Genomic DNA, 23,320 nt, shown 5'->3' on the forward strand with positions numbered 1-23,320 from the left:
GTTAAAAAAGAAAATCTAAAGGTATAAAGTACAAGCACGTTTATTTTATCTGTTCTCAGAAAAGCAAAGGGAAAAGAAAATTCCATATGATTTTCAGCATAATTATCCAGAGAAATTCAGTTCAGGAAAAGTGAAGTTTCATAATTCCATCAACTTTTGAGGAGTTTTTTTTCCTGATCTATGAATTCTAACATACTTGAGTGCTGCTAAAACTGACTAAAAGGAATGGAGAACTAGACTATTAAAATTAGCAAATGTCTCTGGGCTTGGGCCATTGAAAATATAAAAAACTTTCCTTTGTATTGCTCTCCTGCAAAATAGACAAGTAGGCAGATGCCTTCATAAGAAAGCATTTTATATACTTCCAGATTCATCTATACATGCTTCAGGAGGACCAGCTCATAGGAGTTTGTTTATCACCTTGCAACAAACAATCTGCAACCTGCACTTTCTAAAAATAGTCTTCCTTAAGGGAAAAGAATAGTGCAGTCAGCAATGTGCTAACCTTGTACACAGTATGAGGTGTGGCCCAAAAACCAAAAAACATTTCCTTATTTTTTTCCTGTAGGATCCACTTCTTGTGACCATGCAGGCTGGAACAGGAATCTGACTGTTTCCAGTCTTCTAGCTTATTACTAATAAAGCTCTTCATGACTTTGTCTCTCAATTGATTTGACCATTTGGCTGCAACTAGCAAGTGTTTGTAAAACAAGATTGCCTTGAATCATTCTCTGGTTTTCATGACTATAGTCATTTCTCAGAATGCATTTTACCCAGAAGAGCACTGAGAATAGTTAAATGCGTGGGGACATACTGCTATTTCAGGGCCACAGTGGCAAGTCAAGAAAAAGCTTTTTGTCAATAAGCCAGAAAGTTATATAATAGTGGACTGATGGCCTTGAAGTCACCATCTTGTCTGCAGAGTCACAATAAATAGTTTTCATTGAAAAAGAAGAAGAAATACATTTTTAGGATAGGTGGGTTGCGTAAGGGTAGATGAACAATAAAATCCTCTTCTAGGCATTCTCAGGGGATTCTCATAAAATCCTGAGTTACATGGTATCATATCTACAAAGCTCAACAAAAGGTGTTAGCTTTGAGAATAGGGCTTTCTTGTCTAGTTGTTTTCTATTTATCTCTGGACCAGTCCCAATACTTCATTTCCTTTTTAATTCCTTTAAAGAGAGGAGTTCTGAGTAGTAGCACAGTAGGTATGGTGCTTGTCTTGCATGCAGCTGACCCAGGTTTGATCCCTAACACCATAAAGGGTCCTCTGAGCCCTGACAGAAATGATCCCTGAGTGCAGAGCCAGGAGCAAGTCCTGAGCACAGCTAGTGTGGCCCCCAAAACAAAACAAAGGCAAAAAAAATTTTTTAAAACTGATTTTTGTTTTCAATTTTGCTGCCACATCCATTGATGCTTAAAAAGGCACTACTGGGATCCCTCATAATGGTGTTCAGGGGCCAGCCTCCTGCATGTAAACCATACTTCAACCCATTGAGCTAGCTCTCCTGTCAAAAATAGTTAGAGCTCTGTAAAGCAGAGGCTTTTCATTTGTATATATATATATATATATATATATATATATATATGTATGTATAACAACTATAGGATAAGGAGACACTATAGGAAAAGGGAAAGGGGGAGAGAATAGCCCTAACTGCAGACTTCTTTGCTCTTTATCTTTTATGTGAAGTGTTATTTTGGTTTGGGGGCCATAACTGGCATTTCTCAGGGGCTACTCCCAACTCAGTGTTTGGGGTCACTCCCTGTGTTTGGGGTACAGTGTAGTGTTGGGGGTCAAGCTTGGGCATCCAAAATGCTTAGCATGTACTCCAGTCAACTGAAATAGCTCTCTAGACTCTACATAAGTAATTCTAAACATACTATGAAAAGTTAAGGATGTGTATCTATACATTACAGACACCATGATTTACAATTAAATAAATGATAGGATTTCATGCATACGATGTCCCAACAGCACAGCCTCTAGAGTGTCTGCTTCACTCCACGACTGTCCAGATGTTGCCTCCTCTCAATTCCCCCCAGCCTCAAAGATGTACATTTAAATAACTGGCAATCACTAAAATATACTAAGTAGGGTGGCTAAAAGTCAACACATTAAAATGTAATTCTGAATCACATTCAAATAAGTCAAAAGAAAACAGGAAAGGAGAAGGGAAATAGGGCAACCAGAAAATGAATATCTCTCAAAGGGGGAAAAAAAGCCTTTAACAAATAGAAGAAGAAGGATTAGCAGAATTAGCAGAGGGATCAGTGTGTATCTAGTATTTTTCAGGCGCCGTGAAGGAGGTAAGATATTTAATCATGCCTTAAAATGAGTGTCTGTTTAGAAATTTTTAAAAATTTGGTGTTGGGAGGTGGGAGGCTTAGAGTGACTTTAGATAACCTCAATTCAATCATAGAAGCCTTGTTCCCTTGCCCCCAGGGAGTCTGAGAAAAGGCTATCACATTTTTTCCTTGGTACCTTGCTGATAAGCTATCAAGAATGCCTAGCAGAAATCTGTCCCCTGTGCTAAACACTGTTCTATAAATATTCCAAGTATTACTCTTGTCTGAAGAAGCACAGAGACAATTGAATAGAAAAAGGAAGTTAGGGCTGGAGAGATGATGTGAGGGTAAGGCTCTTGCCTTGCATGTGGCTGACTCCAATTCGATCCCCGTAACCATCAATGGTCCCTTGAGGATTATGAGAAGTGATTCTTGTGTTTAGAGCCAGGAGTTATCCCTGAGCACAGACAGTTATGAACTAAAAACAAAGAGGAAAAAAAGAAGACTAGAACTGGAGTGATATTACAGCAGATAAGGCTGACCAGGGTTTGATCTCCAGTACCCTAATATGGTCCCATGAACCCTGAGCACAGAACCAAAGTAATCCCTCAGCACTGCTTATGTGTGCTCCCTCTTCTTCCAAACTGGGGTGAGGAAAAATATCAGAAAGACTCATGCTCAGACTGCAACAGAAGCAACAAAGAAACAGCATAGAAACAGTATAGACTGCCCTCTTCCCACCCCCCTCACCCCCCCATTCCAACTCACCCAGAAAGAAGCTCACTGAGCAAAGACAGTAGCATGGAAGACTTAACAGTACTACCCAGTCTCTAATATAAGGGTTTTAGAGATAACATATGGAGGATGTTTTATGAGCTCAAAGAAACAACATCACAAGTAATCTATAGATCACAAGAAAGTATGAGAGCAAATGAGAGAACTTCAGTCAGAAGTCAAAGCTGAAGAATTTGGTAGGTGAGATTAAAAAATGCAGTGGAAAATCTTGGTAACAGAGTAACAGCAGCTGAAGATAAAATCAGTCAGCTCCAATATGGGATGCAGAAAATCTCTAAAAAAACAATAGAAGATGTGAAAAAAATCTCAAGAGGAGCAATTTAAGAATCAACCGTCCCTAAGGAATTGGAAAGTAATGCCAACTACTTTACATCATTAGTCAAATATAAATAACTGAAAAATTCTCAGAGTTGAGGAATAGGTACCCATATTCAAGAGGCCCTAAGAGTCAAAGCCAAAAGAAACTCAAAAGTGCTATAAGACACATCATAATCAGAATGACAAAACTATGATTATGTCACACAACATGAACTTCAACCTTTAAAAATGTTATAAGGTACAGGAATGGTTATTGCTTAATGATCAAAGGACAGAGGTCGGAGTGATAGTATAGTGGGTAGTGCTTACCTTGCACACAGCCAATCCGGGTTTGATCCCCGGTAAACCATATCATCCCCTTGAGTGCAGTCAGGATCTTGAGGACTGCTGGGTATGACTCCCAAATCAAAGGATATATATACATCATGAAAAGCTCACTCACTTGCACGTTCAATGAGGGACAATGCCAATTTTTAAAACAGCTGCTAATAGACCTGAAGAGAGATACTGACAGTAACACAATAGTAATTGAAGACTTCAATTTCACCTTATCATCTTTGGATAGATCAACTAGATTAAAATTCAACAAAGACACTACACTGGCTTTGAAAGAACAACTGAAGAGATTGGAATTAACAGACATAACTACATCTCCTAAAAGCCGAATACACATTCTCTAGTGCACATGGGACAGTCTCTAAGATAGACTACATGATAGGTCACAAAATACACATCCATATAATGAAAAAGATAGAAATTGTACCAATAATCATTTCAGACCATGATGCATTAAAAATGGAAACAAGAAAAAAATATCAAACATAGGAAATTAAACAACTCACTACTGAACAACAGTGGGTTATAGAAGAAAAAAGAAAGGAAATAAAAAGATTCCTGGAAAAAAAGCAAGAAGGAAGATATGAGTTCACTGCACATATGGAACACAGCAAAAGAGGTGTTAGGAGATAAAGTTTAGTGCTCGCTTTGGCAGCACATATACTAAAATTGGAATGATACAGAGATTAGCATGGCCCCTGCACAAGGATGATATGCAAATTCATGAAGTGTTCCATATTTTTTTTATGCAATTTGCTACAACATGGATGGAACTGGAAGATATCATCCTAAATGAAGTAAGCTAGATAAAGAAGAATATCATCAAACACAGGATGGATGATATCAATTTTATGTGGTACTTAGAGTAACTGGATGAGGTAATGCTTTGGTTTAAAGGCCTTGGCCCCAGAGCATAGGGAGAAGAAAGAATTACAGTGAAGGGGAAGGGGAGAAGAGATAGATGAAAACAATGGGGACAGGGGTCAAGGGGATATTGGTACCTTGGTGGTGTTAAGAAACGATAGAGCTAAATATCCAAACCACACAATCAACAACACTGAAATCACAAGTCGCAAACTTTAATAACCAAACTTAAAAGGCTCCTGTCAAGATGGCAGGCTGGTGCTGGGGTAAGAGTGTGGGTTGTAGGTGGGAGGTAGGAAAAAGGGAATCTAGGAAACTGGTGTAAGGGAAGTTGACAGTGGTGTTGGGGTGGAACTATGAACAACCTTGTAACTCAAGTGTTTTAATAAAATAAAGTTTTGGGGAAAAAAATAAAGTTAACAGCAGTGCAACCATTCATTAGGAAATAAGAAAAGACCTACATAAATAACCTTACTATAAGAGGGTAGGGCATTTGCCTTGCAAGCGGCCGACCTGGCCCACCCAGGTTTGATTCCTCCACCCCTCTCGCCTGGCAAGCTCCCCGGGATGTACTCGATATGCCAAACAGAGTAACAAGTGTCACAATGGAGATGTTACTGGGCCCACTAGAGCAAATTGATGAACAATGGGAGGACAGTGACAGTGACTATAAGCTTAAGGAGTCTAAAGACAAACAAAAGTAACACAAAACAAACTGAAGGAAGGAAATAACAAAACTATAGGTAAATGAATGAAGTGAAAACAAAGGAGCCAGATCAATAGTACAGTGCACAGGGCACTTGCCTTGCAAGCGACTGGCCAAGAGTTTGATTCTTGGCATCCTATATGATCCCCTAAGTTCTTCTAGGAATGATCCCTGGGAACAGAGACAGGAGTGATTCTTGGGAACCACTAGGTGTGACCCCCAAGCACCTAAAAATAAAATATAAAATATTAAAATATAAAATATCAGCGAAACCAAAAGCTGGCTTTTCTAGGGATTTTTTTGTTGTTGTTGCTGTTTGTTTGGGGGCCACACTCAGGGATCACTTCTAGTGGACTCGGGGACCTTATGGCATACCAGGGACCAAACCCAGTGGCCTGAATGCAAGGCAAACATTTTGGCACTTTGAAAAAAAAAAACAAAAGACAAAAAAAGATTGACACACTGCTGGACTCAGAGAGAAAAACGAGAGAAAATTCTATTAAACAGATTCAGAAATAAAAGGAGAGAAATCACAGAATACTGTACAGATTCAGAAATTCAGAGGATCATTAGGGATTTTTAAAAAATGTTTATGATATAAAACTGGAGAACCTAGAAAAAAATGGATGTTTCTGGATTCCTAAAACCTTCCAAGGTTGAATCAAGAAAAAATAAGCACCTGAACACAGCAATTACTATCAAGTAAACTGAAATGGCAATTAATTCTCTCCCAAAGCAAAATCTCAGGCCTAGATGGGTTTCCTTGTGAGTTCTTCCAAATCTTTAAAAAGACCTAGTTCCGATGCTTTCCAGGCTCTTTCAGAAAGTTGAACAAAGAGGAATCCTCCCAAACAGTTGCTATGAGGCAAACATTACCCATAATACCAAAGAAAACAGGTATCACAAAAAAAACTATAGACCTATATCTCACATGAACATAGATGCAAATATCCTAAACAAAATATTCACAAACAAAATCTAAAATCAAAAATATCATTCATCCATGACCAAGTAGGATTTATTCTGAAAACGCAAGGATGTTTAATACACACAAGTAAATTAGCATAAAACAAGAAAAAGTAAAAATATATGATCATATCAATAGATGCAGAGAAAGTCTTTGACAGGATCTAACACTCATTTGTGATAAAAATGCAAAATATAATGGGGGCTGAAGGAATTTTCCTCAACATAGTTTAAATGATTGACTAGAAACCCACAGCACACATCGTACTCAATGGTGAAAAGCTGACAACCTCTCCTCCAAGATCAGGCACAAGATAAGGCTGCCCACTCTTACCATTACTATTGAATATAATATCAGAAGTCCTTGTCACAGCTGTTACACAAGAGATACTAAGGTCAGAAAAGGTCAGAAGTCAGACTTTTGTTATATGCAGATAACATAATACTAAGTAAGTAAAGGCCCTCCCGTTGATCATTGATTTGCTTGAGCGGGCCCAGTAACGTCTCCATTGGAGACTTTGTTGTTACTGTGTCTGGCATATCGAATACTCTCGGTAACTTGCCGGGCTCTCCGAGAGGGGCGGAGGAATCGAACTCGGGTTGGCCGTGTTGGCTGCATGCAAGGCAAACGCCCTACCGCTGTGCTATTGCTCCAGAGCTCCTAGAAATAATAGAGTTGTAAAGTGGTAGGTTATAAAAGAAATTCATAGAAATCCATGACTTTTCCATATGCAAATAAGAGAGAAATGAAAAAACTCCCATTCACAGTTATACCTCAGAAAATCAAGTACCTGAAAATTATCTTTTCTTTTTTGGGTGTAGGGATAGTGTAGGATAACATTTTTTTGTCCTTCCTGCATAGATAACTTCAGGTAGTTTAGGTTTATTGGGTTGCTCCCATCATAGTGCTCCCATTCCTCTGTGTTGATTTGTAACTTCTTTCTTTGTGCTCTGTTGACTTGTAAATATTGTTTTTCTCTTCTCCCTAAGTCCTTTGCATAGTTTATTCAGAGCAATGTCCTTTTTGTATGGACACAAGAAGACAGTAAATGCTATGCTTTTGCAAGTAATTGTCTCAGTGACATTTTCCTCTTGGGTATCTGTTATTTCGACTTAAGCCTCAGCTGCCCTTACTTCCTAGCACCCCCAAATGCAGGGTTCTGACAAGGGACTGGATGGAACCAGGTCAAGCGGTAAGCCCATTGAGATGGGCCTGGCCAAAGTGCCATAATGCTTAACTATAAGTTAAGAGCTTGGTCATGGACAAATGCTCTCATGATCCAAAAAGTAATAACTAGATTCGGACCCTGCTAGAATTAGGAATGATTAATCTGGCCTGAGCACTGTAGTCTGAGTCTGTGGCAAGATGTCCCCAGGAGAGCTTTCCTACAAGCCTCAATGTATCTCTTACTGAGTCCACACAAAAATAACTAGTATTAAGATGTTGATAGAGTTATTGGACTCAGGAAAGGGAAAAAAACACCATAAGAGATATTTTGTCCCTGGGTGGTCAGAAAGGGCTTTGGAATACCCCTAGGTGATGTTTCTGCCCTAGAGCCTGGCAGTCAGGAAGGGCTTTCTTATGTTGATTTGGCTATCTGATTGGGTGCAGTGTCAGCCCAGAGTTGGGGTGGGGGGAGGGGAGTTGGATAGATAAGAGAGCTGGAGATGGATGAGAGCAGGGAGGCAAGATGGACCACGGAGAGACTCGTAAGGGGGACTGAGAGAGAAGGATGTAGAAAAAAATACAGGAGCAGGCACACGGAGAAAGAGAGCTCGGGCTGTGAGATGGAGCGTGGAGAGATGAGTGGGAGACACAGGAGGAGATGGGAATGAGGAGCAGTGTGAGACTAGAATGGGAGGCTCAGACACTGGGGCAGACACGTGAGGAGAATGGAATAAATGGCATCTGATCAACTGGCTTAGCCCTCGTTTCCTCCTTCTGTCTGTCCCATGTCCCGGGCTGCCCTGGCTGAGGAAGCGTCACCGGGCCTCTCCCTGGCCGCCCCTGAGGTATACAGGGTGGGCACACCCATTAGTGCTCAAGGCTTTCTTCCTGGCTCTGTGTTCAGGGGGGTCAGAGAGATAGTGCAATGGGCTGAAGCAAATGCTTGCAAGCAGGAGGTCCAAATTCAACCCCCAAATCACAGAGCTGGGAGTAGTTGAGTGTGGGCCCCAAACAGAAACAAACAAACAAACAAACAAACAAAAACCCACATGAAACATTTAATAATGAAAAACCCAGGTATGAGGGACCAGTGACTGAAAAATGCCAGACCTCAAGGGGTTGGGACTGGGAGTCCACCCCTTTCCATCTCCCGTCCCTTCTGGGATTCTGGCTCTCATGCCCACAAACTGCCTCCAGGTGCCATTTAAGTGCATAACAGCCACGATCCAGACTCACAAATGGATTTTGGAACCAAGCAGCTCGCTGCAGAGATGTCTCCAGACCCCAATTATTAAAAATGTTAGAACTGTAGGAGCAGGAGACCACCACATACTTTTTTTTTTTTACCTTTTCTTTGAATCACTGTGAGATAGACCCTTACAGACACCTTATACTATTCATAACAAGCAATACAAAATAAATTATCTAGCATCTGCCTGTGGGGCAGGCTTGAGTGGTGGTGGGAAACTTCGAAAAAAAAGGTGGTGGGAGTGGTGTTGAAATATTGAATGTAATCAATTATTTTGAACAACTTTATGAAGATAAAATTTAAAAATTAAAAAAGAAAAAAAAGCAAACATTATTAAAAATTTACCTATTTACCCTGATAATGGGAATTGGGATCAATTAGGATTGGAGCTACTAATCACATAACTTGATTTTGGTTAGTAATGTTGGAATTTTTATAAATGGAGATATATTTGTACTCTACTTGGATACTTGGATTAAAAATAAATACTGGATGAGGATTTAAAAAAATTAATTTCCAGTAGGTAGGCATCACACCCACCAGCTTCTGCCAGCGCCAGGTTGGTCCCATCAACGGCCGAGATGCAGAGACTATAAAACCCAGCTCCCGGAAGGGCTCAGCTGCATTCGTGGCCACGCGACATCTTATTATCTTATTTTTTCCTTTGGAGAACCTGGCAGGCTACCAAAAGTATCCTGCCTGCACGGCAGAGTCTGGCAAACTTCCTGTGTCGTACTCAATATGCCAAATACCAGTAACAATGATGGGTCTCATTCTCCTAATCCTGAAAGAGCATTGAAATGGCTCTTTTAAAATCTCAGGGCAAGGAAGAAGGAGACGTTACTGGTTCCTGCTCGAGGAAATTGACGAACAACAGGATGATCATGATCGTGATTAATTTCTTTTACAGGTTAAGCTTTCTGTATTTATATTTTGTTAATTGAGAACCTGGAGATTTCAGTCATATACCTGAATTTTTCCCGCATACCTGAGTTTTTTATATTTCTGGATGAGAATCATCCTGATAGCAGTGGAGTCTGGCCAGAGCATGACAGTGATTAGATTTTTTTTTTTTAAATATTATTTTATTTTGCTTTTGTTTTGAGTCACACTCTGCTGTGCTCAGAGCTTTACTCCTGGCAGTGCTCCAGTGGTTGTCATGCAGGGGGTCAACTGCATGCAAGATAAGTACCTTAACCCCTCTACCCTTGTTTGTTTAGTAATAAAGTTGCTGGATAGTACAGCAAGTAAGGTATTTGCCCTGCAAGTACTTGCTGACCAGGTATAATCCCTGGCACTGCACCTGGTCTCCTAAGTACACCAAGAGTAAGCCCTGAGCTCTGGCCTAAGGTTAAAAAAAAAAAACAAATCAAAAAATGTTGCTTAGAATTTCTCTTCTGAAAGTAAGCAATATGGAGGAGCTGCCCTCTTGTGGAGCTTTTGGAATAGTCCACAGGATTTTGGATTAGCTCACATTATTCTGGAGCTAGGTGCTCTCCGCCAACCACCCGGTGACTTGGGACTCGGAGCAGGTGTTCGACCTAGCACAGACCTTCTGCGATAGGGTCCTGCCCTGCCAGCTGCTCAACAACCTCTGGGCGCACTCCATTAACCTCAAGGAGATCAACCTGAGGCTGCAGATGTCTCAGGTGCCGCCCAGAGACACAGGCAGGTGCGTGTTTGTCAGCGTGCAGATCGTTACAAGCCAGTTGACCAAAAGCTTGCATTCGGTAGACTGGAAACACCTGTAAAAGCAATCAGAGGTCACCCCAAAAGCCTCCGCCCCTCTCGGAGAGCCCGGCAAGCTACCAAGAGTATCCCGCCCACAGGGCAGAGCCTGGCAAGCTACCCGTGACATATTTGATATGCCAAAAACAGTAACCATAATGGGTCTCATTCCCCTGACCCTGAAAGAGCCTCCAATATGGCAGTGTTGGGAAGGATGAGTAAGGAGAGGCTGCTAAAATCTCAGGGCTGGGAGGAATGGACAAGTTACTGGTGCCTGCTCGAGCAAATCGATGAACAAGTGATACAAGTGATTCTGGAGCTGCAGTTTCCGACGTAGGAGTCAATCCCTCATACTTGTTATGCAAGAAAAGACCACAAAGGTTTAACAAAAATTTCCCCAAGTTTACTTAAAATTTTAGAAATCTGAATTACAGATCAAGTCTTTTGATCCTTATCTGGTATCATTTAAGATTTTTTTTTTCTGTCTCTCCTATATGAGAATCAACAAGTGCTAAACTCCACTGTGTGTTCAGTCAGACACTTCTACAATGTAAAGTCTGGTGGCTGGATGTTCTTAAAAATGTGAAAAGATGACTAGGATCTTCCTAATGAAACAAAGGTAGGTAACGCTTTTGTTGTAAAATTTAATAAACACTCTAAAAATCACATAACTTTCAAGTCTTCAGCTAGTCATTAAATAATCAAGTGAAAAGAAACACCAATTCACTGCTAGAGAGGGAAGTCTGAGAAGTCCTGAGTTGAAGACACATTAAAAACAGAATACGGGCTAGAGCGACAGCACAGTGGGTAGGGCGTCTGCCCTGCACGCGGCCAACCCACGTTGGATTCCCAGCATCCCATATGGTCCCCTGAGCACCACCAGGAGTGATTCCTGAGTGCAGAGCCAGGAGTAAGCCCTGTGCATTGCCGGGTGCTCCCCCTTCCCCCCCAAAAAATAGAGCAGAAAATAAAACAAAAACCAGACAAAACCACGGACTGCACAAATTCACAAGGTTGTGATTGCTATAGGAATTGAAGTTGGTAGTGCATTTGTAGCAACAAACCCAAACCCAGTTAAAGTCCCTAGATTTGACAATGCTTTCTTTTTGTCTAAAGCACAGACCAACAACCCTGAAACATGAGATCTAAGCTGCAATCAACAAACCTTGTAATGTGTCAAGGTTCAGGCATGTGGCAGGGGAGAAGGGGAATGGGAACTCTTGGGGAGGTAAGTCAATACTGGTGATGGAATTCGATGAACAATAACTTTGTAAATCATGGTTCTTTAATTAAAGTTAAAATTTTTTTACACATAAATAAAACAATGTAAAATTGAAATGCTAGAGGCTTAGAGGTGACTCAGTGCCTAAAGTCCTTACCTTGCAAGTGTGATCTTGGCAGCTTTGTGCCTGGCAATTTTACTGTCTGTGACCTCTAAGCACTACAGGCAATTTCCAAATGCACCAGAAATGCTCATGAGCACTGCAGCTAGCGGGTGGAACCCCTACAACCCGAATGGTGCATGAGTGAACCAGACCTGAGAAGTGAAACCCTGGCAAGCATGTGATTACTAGAGTAAAGGTGTCTGAGCATGACAATCACCAGCGCTGTGTAAGCACTACACTACAACCTGATGCACAACTTCACCCCATCCTTCCTCAAGTATCACACAACAAAGCCTCTCTCAGTTGATACTGACCACATCAACGGCGGAAAGGAAAAGGAAGAAAATAAAAACACTGTAACAGATATGAAGAAATAAGAAATAGTAAACCTGAAAATAGCCAGTAGAAATTGTATAAACTGAAGCCCATGGATCTGGCACAGTGTACATACTCTGAGTGTATGAAATCTTGTTGGACCCTCCACACCAGCTCACATCAGCAAAGTTCCCGACAGTCAGGAATGTCACTAGCACCCCCACCACAACGAAAAGCAAATTATATAAACTGAAAATGGGTAGAAAGTTATTCTAACAATTTCAGAGCTGTGTGATAATTCAAAGTCTAACATGTACAGCTGGAATCGCAGGAGAATGAGAGTTAGATTGGGAAACGGGTCCTGAACTTTCAAACCATTTTAAAATTGAGAGGGGATGGAATCATAGTACAGCAGGTAGGGCACTTGCCTCACATGTAGCAGACCCAGGTTCAATCTCCCGAGCACCTCCAGGAGTAATCCTGAGTGCAGAACCAGGAGTAACCCCTAAGCAATGCTGGGTATGGCCCCAAAACCAAAAATAAAATAAAGATTTCTGGAATTAAAATTGTTTCCTTCAATAACTTCAATAACGTGGGCCTGGAGCAATAGCACAGTGGCTTGGGTGCTTGTCTAGCACTTAGCTCACCTGGGTTTGATCTCTAGCATTGACCATGCCAGGAGTGATCCCTTACCAGAGCCAGGAGTAAATCCTAAGTATCCATGGGTGTGACACAAGAACAGAAAACAAACACACTTTAGTAATCTACATGGAGCCTCTGTCCTTAACTGGAATGAACAGGTCCTTCTGAGTAACTTTTATTTTAGGTTCCGGATTATCTTTGTATTTCTATTCTTTTTTAGTTTTCCTTTCTGAAACACTTACTTGTAATATTTTCCTGTGTTATTTCTGAGTTTTTCCCAACATAAATTTCCTCATATCCTACATACTTTAAACATATTTTAATATTTAGCATCATATTTTTAAAATGGATTGACTCATCTTGATTCAGAACTGTTGGTATTTCTGGTAATTTCATCATCTGTAAAGAGCTCATTCGGACCTTCATCCTTTTCTCATTATTTTGTTAATGGGCTGGGGATGTGGTTCAGTGGTAGCCTTTCCTCAATGTACAAGACTCTGGGTTTGACACCAGGCACTGCAATAAAACTTTAGAAGTTTGCCTAAAATATAAGGTCTCTAGTAAAAATAGTTTCTAAAACTGGAAAAAAAAGTTAAGTTCATTTGAGTTTCGAAAATTTCAAGATTAAAAAAAAACTGTAGGATAACATTGGTTTGTCCTTTCTGCCTTGACAGAGGGAGCTTGGGTTTATTGGGTTACTCCCATCACAGTGCTCCCATTCCTGTGTTTATTTGTAACCTCTTTGTGTTCTGCTTCCCCAAATTATCTCCTAATCAGACTCTGTTAACTTGAAAATATTGCTTTTCTCTTCTCCTAATGTCCTTTGCATAGTTAATTCAGAGCAATGTCCTTTATGTATAGACACGAAAGTTAATGTTATGTTTTTGTAACTTAAATATTTTTGTAAGTAATTGGAGTTTTTGTAATTATTTGGAGTTAATTGACTCCAAATAATATTCACTCTGGGGCGTCTGTTCTCTCAAGTTAAACCTCAGTTGCCCTTCCTAGCACCCCAAAAGCAGGGTCCCAATAAGGGATTGAACCAGGGCAAGCTATGAGCTACTCTGGCATTGAAATGGTTCTGGCCAAAGCACCATAATACTAAAATACTAGTATAAGTTAAAGTATGGTCATGGACAAATTCTGTCATGATCCAACTGGATTAGGACCCTGCAAGGGTTAGGAAAGATTAATCTGACCTGAGCACTGTAGTCTGGGATCTATAATGAAATGTCCCCAGGAGAGCCACCCTAGTAGCTTAAAGTATCTTTTTCAGTGTCCACACAAAACAACTAACATTAAGTAGAATTAAGATGTTAATTACATGTTAATTAAGTTATTGGAGTAAGGAAAGGAGAAAAACCCCTAAATGGCATTTTGCCCTTGAGCCTGATCCCCTGGCTGCAGGCAATCAGGCAGGGCTTTGGTATGTTGATTGTGCTACCTCCAATGCTGGGGAGTTGGGAGACACTAGGGAGAGACCAAGGTGGGAGTGCCAAGAGAAGGTGGAGGGATAGGAGATGGGAATGAGGGGTTTAGTGTGACTGGAACAGGTGTGTGGGGAGAATGGAATAAACGGCAACTGATCACCAACCAGGTTTGCCCTTCATATGCCTATGGCATCGGCCGCCCTGGGTGGGAAAGTGATCAGGGAACAAAGGTGGCGAAAGAGAGCAGAAGTCAGCTGGTGATTACACAGAAACAAATTGGAACCCAGTGGAACTATACCCAGTGGAACTCAGCAGTGCTAGGGGTTACCACTGCATGAGGTTGTTTCTGCAGTGCTAAGGAAACCTGAAGCACCATTGATGGAACCTGGGCCTCCTCCATGCACTCAGCCTGTTGAGCTCCCTGGCTCCTAACTTGTTTTTTGAAGTATTCAAGACAGGGTAGGCATTCTGATGACTTTTCTGTCAACTTTTCCTTATTTCACTTCTTTTAGCCTTTTCTTCCTTTGCCGTAATTGTCTCACTCCTGCAGTTTTGGTTTTGTGCTCAGCAGCTTGTCTTCAGGTGACGGGGGCAAGTGAGAAATCCTTCCAGAAGAAAACTTTGGCAAACTTGGTAAACAGTCTTAATAGTTCCTATTAGCTAGATTACTGCTTCCTACTGGGGTTATTGTACACATCAATGGTTATTCTAGAGTCCTGCTTTTAAGTTGATCAGAGGATTTTTCATCTACTTTTCCTCATTAGATGCCAGACCATACTGTGATCCTATCATGGTTAGTGGCTTTTATGCACGCAGAAACTGGGATCTCTTAACTATTCTATTATAAAAATCAGTTTTAATGTTGTCCACAAGCTTATTTTGTTATGCAGTTGCTAATGCACTTGGAGAATAAAAACTTATGGCACTGCTATAATTTTTTCAACTTCCCCTATTATTATCGTTTTCTGGGTCATAACTGGTGGCTTACTTCTGGCTCTGTACTTAGGGATCACAGCTTGGGGGACTGCAAGGGGTATGAGGGATCAAATCCAGTCAACTATGTGCAAGGCAAGCAACATACACACTGTACTATCTCTCCAGTTCTCTCCCCCATTTACATTTTTAGACAATTACTTTTTTTTGAAGGTGGGGGTGGGGAGAATTGGACCACACTTGGTGGTGCTCAGGGCTTATCCTGGCTCAGGAATCAGTCCTGGTGGGCTCAGGGTACTATATGGGGTGCTGGGTATTGAACCCAAGTTGACCATGAGCAAGGCAAATGCCCTAATTGCTGTAATTATTCAACCAATTACTCTTTTCAGTCTCCAAATGAAACTTTGGTTTCAAATGTTTGAATACCATTCTCCATTCTTTGACCCTTCTAGACTTTCACCTCTTGCCCAGGAAACAAATCAATTCTTTGCTAAATCACTTACTCACATTTCCTTGCTCTTCTCTTTCTAATCCTGGTGAAATGACAACACCCTTAAACACTTTCCTGTAATTTAAATGTCATCTTAAGTGCACGAGGACATTTATAAACAATATTGATTTACGTACATAATCTGTTCTGCAACAAATATCCATATATAAATCAAATTTTCATTTTTTTTTTCCAGATTGAGTTTTATTTTATGGCTAAAAAACCAATTTCACACATTTGTTGCTTCATTATGATCTCTTTGTCAGAGTCCTCTACTAAGTTTCATTTAAAACTGAAAATTCAGGGGCAGGAAAGATAGTCCAGTGAGTAGAGCACTTGCCTTGCATGTGGGCCAACCTGAGTTCAATCCTCAGCATCCTATCCAGTCTGCCTAGCACCACCAAGAGTAATTTCTAAGTGCAGAGCCAGGAGGAACCCCTGAGCATTACTGAATGTAGCCTCAAATAAAATACATAAATAAATATATACATATATAAAAATCAGGGTGGAGAGATAGTATCAGTGAGACAAATGGGAAAAGATGGAGAACTTCACCAGAAGTAGTTATTTATATAAAAAATTAAATTCCAGGTCTGAAGAGGTTAAGGCACTTGCCATGCACATGGCCAACCTTGGTTCAACTGCCAGCACCACATATAGCACCCAGAGCAATGTCTGGAGTAGTCCGTGAGCATGAGACAGGCAGGAGTAACCCCTGAGCATAGCTGGGTATGGCCCCCAAATAAAATAAGAATAATTAAAAACTCTGAGTGGCAAGAATGTGGTTTAGTAATAAAGTACTTGCCTTGCCTATTAGAGGTCCTTGGTTTGACTACTGGCACTGTATGGTACCTGAAGGACCACCAGGAATGACCCCTAGGCACTACATTAGAAAACAGCTCCCGAGCACATCCATTATGACCCAGTAACAAAAATCTTTTACCTCCTACATTTAAAATCTTGCCTCACAGATATCTACCCCTTTCACTTCAGGGTGTTGGTTATTAAATTCTGCAGCCTTAGTATCTTCTATCACATGTAAAAACTCTAGCTTTAAGCACATCATAATTTCTAGTCCATACTTATGTCAATTTGCAACCCAGCCAACTCTTTAAAGATAATAGCACTGTCCAAATTTGTGCAATATTCTTTGACACTTTCCATCTAACCCTCCTATCTGAACAACTTTATTTTTAATTTTATCCTGAAAGATAACACAGCAGGGGAAAAAATTAAAACTTGGAGAAATATGGTGATTTTCTCTAGGTATAATTGAATATAGAATTGTGGGCTTATCAATATTGTTCTTGAAATGACTGAAATCTTTAGAGTAGTTTTTATAAACTCCAGAAGACTTGTCTAGTAGATAACAAAACCTGTAAATAGTGGCTGAGAGAGATAGTTCAGGGGGAAAATGTGACTGACCCTGGCAAGGCATGTCCTCTGAGCCAGGAGTAAGCCCCAGGCACTTCTGAGTGTGGCCCAAAACACTTTCACCCCAAAACAGCCAGAGTGATGGCTCCAAGGGCTAGACCAATTCTTTGCAAAGAAGAATCCCAAGTCAATTCAATGCCTCTACATTGTATGGTTCTGTAATACCAATGGCTGTGATTTTAAAATAAAAATAAAAATTTATAAAAATCTTTCAAAGATACAATTATTTCTCCATTTAGCCTATTATGAAAATATAAAAGAAGCTGAAAATATTATTATACAGATAATATATAAAATCTGACTTTTTTTTAAAAGCTTAGATTCAAGACAAAATCTTCCAGGTTGTTTACTGAATCATTCCTATACAGGGACTTCAAACAGACAGACACTGTCTTGCAGAAAACAGTCTTGCAGGAGCTGCATTTACTGGAATATTGCTCTCTGAATACATGCATATTCAGATTTGTTATATATATCCTCTTCTGTTTCTGGAGTTAGTTGGATATTATCTTTGACTGGAGACAGAGGAGCTGGCTTCTGACAAGATGAAATTTTCTCAGAATTTCTGCAAAATATATAAAAGTAAACTTAGCATTTCTTAATTCAACAAAATAGATAAAGAGAATAAGCTCTAAGTGCATTATCTACCTCAATTATTTACATATCTAAATCCTCTGAGTATGAGCAATTAAACTTGAGTTTTCTCTTTGTGTCCCCTTTGGCTTTCATAAAAATCATTTTTTTCAAAGAAGGAACATGGGAAAAAAAATTAAAACAAAATAAAGCACAATTCAGACCAACAGACTACATTGTAACAGAGCACAAAAAAGTCAACTGATAGTGTTATCTTCTTTTTTCCAAATTTATCTTTAAGGAACTAACACTTGTTGAATTCTGGTGTAATAGCAGCCTATAATTTACAATTAAATAAACAGCTGTGAACAATTCTGATTATATATATGAATAGGATTGAATTTTCTTCATATACCTCAACCAAAACAACACAAAAGTCTTGTGTAGTTTTCTTAAACAATTTAAATTTTTTATAATTAAAAAAAAAATCCTGAAGGCTTGGGGTAAGATCAAGGGGTGCTCCAAGTCTATGGCAGGCTCTGTGTGAGGGAAGTTCCTCAGAATTGAACCCAGGGCTTCTACAAGTAAAGTGCAATAGATCTCTATTGAGACCTACTGTCTTTACACTATATTCGTATCAGATCTACCTTACAAAAAAAAAAAAAACCAAGAAAATAAACCAAGTACAATTTCATAATAATGGTAACAAAAGAAAACTATTGTAGTAGGAAAAAAAATTGTAGATATGCCAAGAAATAGTATCTGTCACAAACAACAGAAATTAGACAAATTCATCATATAAACTAGACTTTTCCCTCTCTTTTGGCCTGATTAATGTTGAAACAAATTATTTTAAACCTCGAGGTCTAACATATAGAATTACTTTTCCATCTTGGGGTCTAAAATTTTACTTTCATTACTTCTCTAGAGGTAAAAAATGAAAAGTACATTGCTGAAGGAAAATTATTAGGAAAATAATTTGCATGACAATAAAGAAATTCCAAAGTTAGACAAGGCTATTTTGCTTGCTACCTGTTACTAAAAAGAATGTACAGAAAACTGAAATTAGCTGACAGTAAGACAGAAGGCACCTTTTTAGATTAAAAGATACAAATTAATGTAAAAATATTTGAGATACGGGATTAAAACTAGAGAAAGTAAATTTATTCTAAAGTAAGTAAAAAGGAAACTCACTTCTTAAATCCAAAATTTTTCCAGAGTTCACTGATTTTTATCTGCAATCCTGACTTATTCTCAGCATTATGGTGATTTCTTCTCTGGATGCTTCCTGGATTCTTGCTCAGCCCACTGACTCTCGCAGGTACTAGAGGTTTGATTTTGGTTGTAGAAAGACTGTCCACAGAACAAGATTTATACAACCCAGGACCCTGAAAATTATTAAATGCCCATTTTAGTACCATTTAAACAACTATCTTTAGTTAATTTCAAGCTTTTTTTTTATAAACTAGAACAGAAAACAAATAATGCATAAAGATGTACTCTGTATAAATGTCTAACACAAATATTTTAATAAGGCTAACAGGTAATACAAGCACCAGACACTAAATTCAAGAGCTACAAAAGCAAAGTCAAGTCTTCCTTGTTCCCTTTGATGCCAGCATGCTACACACTGTCATATACTTTGTTTTTCTTTTTAAATACCCCTTTTCTAAAGACTTTTCCATTTTGCATGTTGGACATTTTGTACTATTTTATGCTGCATAAGTACCATAATTTACTTAAATGGGTTCTTATCAATACCTGGGTTATTTACATTGAGGGGTTGACTACTATCCTGTGGAAAATGTGTAGTCATTAAAAAGTTGCATTTTAGAACTAAGAGTGATACATAAAACAAAGCTTAAAAACTGGTAAATCTGGCATGGGATGAAAAAGAGTAGAAAGGTTCAGGTACTCATGCCTTGTTATATGCAGAACTGAGCATAAAATGAACAAAGAAAAATCTCTTAAACAATGATGGGAAAATTGGTTATCCATAAGCAAAAGAATGAAACTGGACCCACCATATACAAATGTTTATTCAACATAAAGCAAAGATTTTAGGCCTGAATCCATACGAACAACAACAAAAAAATGCACATTTTCCATAATATTGACATCAGAGATGTCTTCTAAGATTAGACCCAGTTAGTAAAGAAAATCAGAGGCAAAAATAAACAGAACTACATCAAACCAAAATATTTGTGCATAACAAAAAAACAATGGTTAATATCAAGGAAACCCTACTGAAAAAAATATCTACACACCATATATGTGGCAAAGGACTGATATTCAAGATACACAAAGCATCTAGAAAACTTAGAAACAAAAAAAAACAAAAATATCATAAAAAGATGAGTTGAGTGGATATAACATTATGTCAAAGACAAAAAGATGGCCAACTGGCAAAGTGTTCATCATCACTGATTATCAGGGAAATTCTAATCAAAACAATAATAAACCGTTAACTCACACAGTGAGAATGACACTGATCATAATTGAAACCCAAGCATAAAAATTTGTAAACCTACAACTGTACCTCATGGTGTTTCACTAACAAAAATTAAAAAAAAAAAAAGTAAATGATAGAGAATGGGCACTGGTGGAGGGATGGGTGCTGGATCATTGTATGGCTGAAACACAAGCATAAAAACTTATAAGTCTACAACTGTACCTCATGGTATTTCACTAATAAAAATTAAAACAGAAATAAATAAAATTTAAAGAAAAGACTAAAGCAATGCTAATTGGGTTGTTATGAAACCTTCATTTACTGTCAGTGGGAGTGTTCTCTGGTTCAGACTCTATGAAAAATAGTATGGAGATTTCTCAAAAAATATGACCTAGTAAGAATACTCCTAGGCATCTATCCCAAGAACATAAAACATTAATTCAAAAGATACACGCACATCTATGTCCATTGTAGCATTGGTAATGATATTCAAGATCTGGAAACACCCCAAATGTCCAATGACAGATGAACGAAAAAGATGTCTATATATACAATGGAATACTACTGAGCTAGAGTGATAGCACAGTGGGTAGGGCGTTTGCCTTGCGTGCAGCCAGCCTGTCCAAGCAAGGTTCGATTCCTCCGCCCTTCTCGGAGAGCCTGGCAAGCTACGAGAATATTCAATATGCCAAACACAGTAACAAGAAGTCTCACAATGGAGATGTTACTGGGCCCGCTCAAGCAAATCGATGAACAACGGGAGGACAGTGCTGACAGTGTTGACTTCTGAGCTATAAGAGAAAATATTTTATTTTGCTACAACTTGGACAGAACAAGACTTATGTTAAGTGGTAATGCCCAAAAGCAGGTAGAGACAGGGAGGGGTGAGGGCAAGAGAGAGAAGAAGGGGGTGGGAGAAGAAAAGCGCCTGCAGGCACTTGATATCCTTCAAGATTCTTGGCAAATTCTTACACATTATACAAAGATCCTTAAAAAGAATGTAAGAGGATTCATTAATATTTGAAAAAACAGAGGGCTGGAGCGACAGCACAGTGGGTAGGGCGTTTGCCCTGCACGCGGCCAACCCATGTTTGATTCCTAGCATCCCATATGGTCCCTGGAGCACTGCCAGGAGTAATTCCTGAGTGCAGGAGCCAGGGGTAACCCGTAAGCATCACCAGGTGAGACCCCCCCCCCTCAAAAAAATTGAGCAAATAAAAATACTATGCTAGAGATATAATACTTTTCCTTTTCATTCTAAGATTATAAACATCTAGCAGCTGGAGAAATAGTACAGAGGTTTATGGTGCTTGCCTTGCATGTGACTGAAACAGGCTTAATTTTTGGCACCAGAACTTGGTCCCTTGAGCACCATCAGGAGAAATCCCTGAGCACAGAATAAGGGGTAGGTCCTCTGCACTGCCAGATATGGCCCCCAAAACAATAATAATAATAATAATGATGATACTAGACATCTTTCTGATACTGTATTTTTTGCCTTTTTTGGGGGGGGGGGGGTGGAGGTCACTCCTGGCTTTGCACTCAGGAATTACTCCTGGCAGTGCTCAGGGGACCATATGGGATGCTGAGAATCGAACCCGGGTCGGTCATGTGCAAGGCAAAAGCCCTACCTGCTATACTATCGCTCCAGCTGCTATGACACTGTATTTTTGAAAAAGTTTTTCTCACTCAAATTTTGTTTGGTCTTGGACCACATCTGGCTTTGCTCAAGGACTATGTCTTGCAGTGAATAGGGTATTAAACACATGTGCTGCCAGGATTTGAATCTGGGTCTTTCATGGCTGCAGATGCATGCTTAGCAACCACTTTAACCCCTGTATTGGCTCTCTAGCTCCTCAAATATATATATGTCTTACATACTTACTTAATCTAAATCTTAATTTAATCTGTATTTGTTGTGAGACGTTACTGGTGCCGGCTTGAGCAAATCGATGAACAACAGGAGGACAGTGCTACAGTGCAATGCTATGTACGTATGCATCTTATAGAAACAGTACTCCTGTACTATCCTACATGGGGCAGGAGCAGGTAGGGCTTTTGCCTTGCACATGGCCAGCCAACCCAGGTTTGATTCCTCCGTCCGTCTCAGAGGGCCAGGCAAGCTACCAAAAGTATCTCGCCACAGAGCAGAGCCTGGCAAGCTCCCTATGGTGTATTCCATATGCCCCCAAAAATAACAAGTCTCACAATGGAGACATTAGTGGTGCCCACTCGAGCACATCGATGAACAACCAGAAGACAGTCCTAGAGTGCTTGAGGTTTATACATGTGTTATAGTATAGAGATCCTGATAATGAATATAGAATGACAAGTTTCGTCACTGTGGGCTCAAGCCTGACTGTCCAGTGGCCTCTAGAGGATGACGGTCACTGAGCCACCAAGGGGGAGCAGGCAGAGTGACAACACCCTTTCCTCCCTGGGGGTGGCCCAGCACCGGTAACCTACTGCAGGGACTGGACGCATTTCTGCCAAAAGCTGCTGGGTTTTGAGATTTGTTTCTGAGTCTCTGGGATCATGGCCATTAAGCAGTTCAATCAGGAACCAGCGAGGCCATGCCTCCAGTTATATAGCTGAGCCGGAGGTGGTTTGTGGGTGTGTTTCCCACATACCTAACTTTTGGCCGTTTACTTTCTTGGTAAACTTTGCCCCAAGTTTTTGGGGTCTCGCCAAAGGAACAGCAGCAATTTGGGGGTATCTGGAAGTCTGAAGGCGCCATCAGGCTACTGATACACTCGCCTCACAGGTACAGATTGACCTGCTGGCGGCACCATACCCCCCTGGATTTTTTTCTTTAGGCCATTCAGTATGAGATTAATATGTCCTCTGTATAACCCTATTATCAGCTGTTTGGTCTGCATATAGCTTCCTCCCATTTAGTAGAATATCCTTTGTTGTTGTTTTTGCCATACATGGTCTGCTTAAGATCACTCAAGCCAGATCACCTGGGTCTAGAGTTTGGAGGGACCATATGTCGTGCTGGGCAAGCGCTTTACCCCCTTGCATTGTCTCTCTTTCCTCAGGATACTTTTGGTTTGCTTGTTTTGTTTTTGGTCCACACCCAGCATGCTGTGCTCAGGGTCTACTCCTTAGTTCTGTTCAGAGATCACTCCTGGCAGGGCGCAGGGAACTATATGGGATGCCTGGGATCAAACCCAAGTCAGCCATGTGCAAGGCAAGTGCCCTGCCTGTTGTACTACCACTCCAGCCCATGTCTCGTTTTCCA

The 23,320-nt window shown here is 40.0% G+C and overlaps 1 protein-coding gene and 1 non-coding gene across 2 annotated transcripts in view; one reads left to right on the forward strand and one right to left on the reverse strand.

The window, feature by feature from the left end:
- The first annotated feature begins 4,380 nt into the window (after positions 1-4,380).
- On the forward strand, positions 4,381-4,484 carry LOC130016978 (U6 spliceosomal RNA). Its single transcript, XR_008791300.1, has one exon. It is a non-coding gene; the product is annotated as a U6 spliceosomal RNA (small nuclear RNA).
- A 12,990-nt stretch (positions 4,485-17,474) lies between these two features.
- EXO1 (exonuclease 1) overlaps positions 17,475-23,320 on the reverse strand; it is a 39,733-nt gene continuing 33,887 nt past the window's right edge. Inside the window, exons 12-13 of the mRNA XM_056138295.1 lie at positions 18,819-19,012; positions 17,475-17,616 (exon numbers count right to left, since the gene is read on the reverse strand). Coding sequence (XP_055994270.1) covers positions 17,475-17,616; positions 18,819-19,012 — 336 coding nt within the window. The remainder of the gene's footprint in view (positions 17,617-18,818; positions 19,013-23,320) is intronic.

Source organism: Sorex fumeus, unplaced genomic scaffold, assembly GCF_029834395.1.
Source record: "Sorex fumeus unplaced genomic scaffold, SorFum_2.1 ptg000007l, whole genome shotgun sequence".
NCBI lineage: Eukaryota > Metazoa > Chordata > Mammalia > Eulipotyphla > Soricidae > Sorex > Sorex fumeus.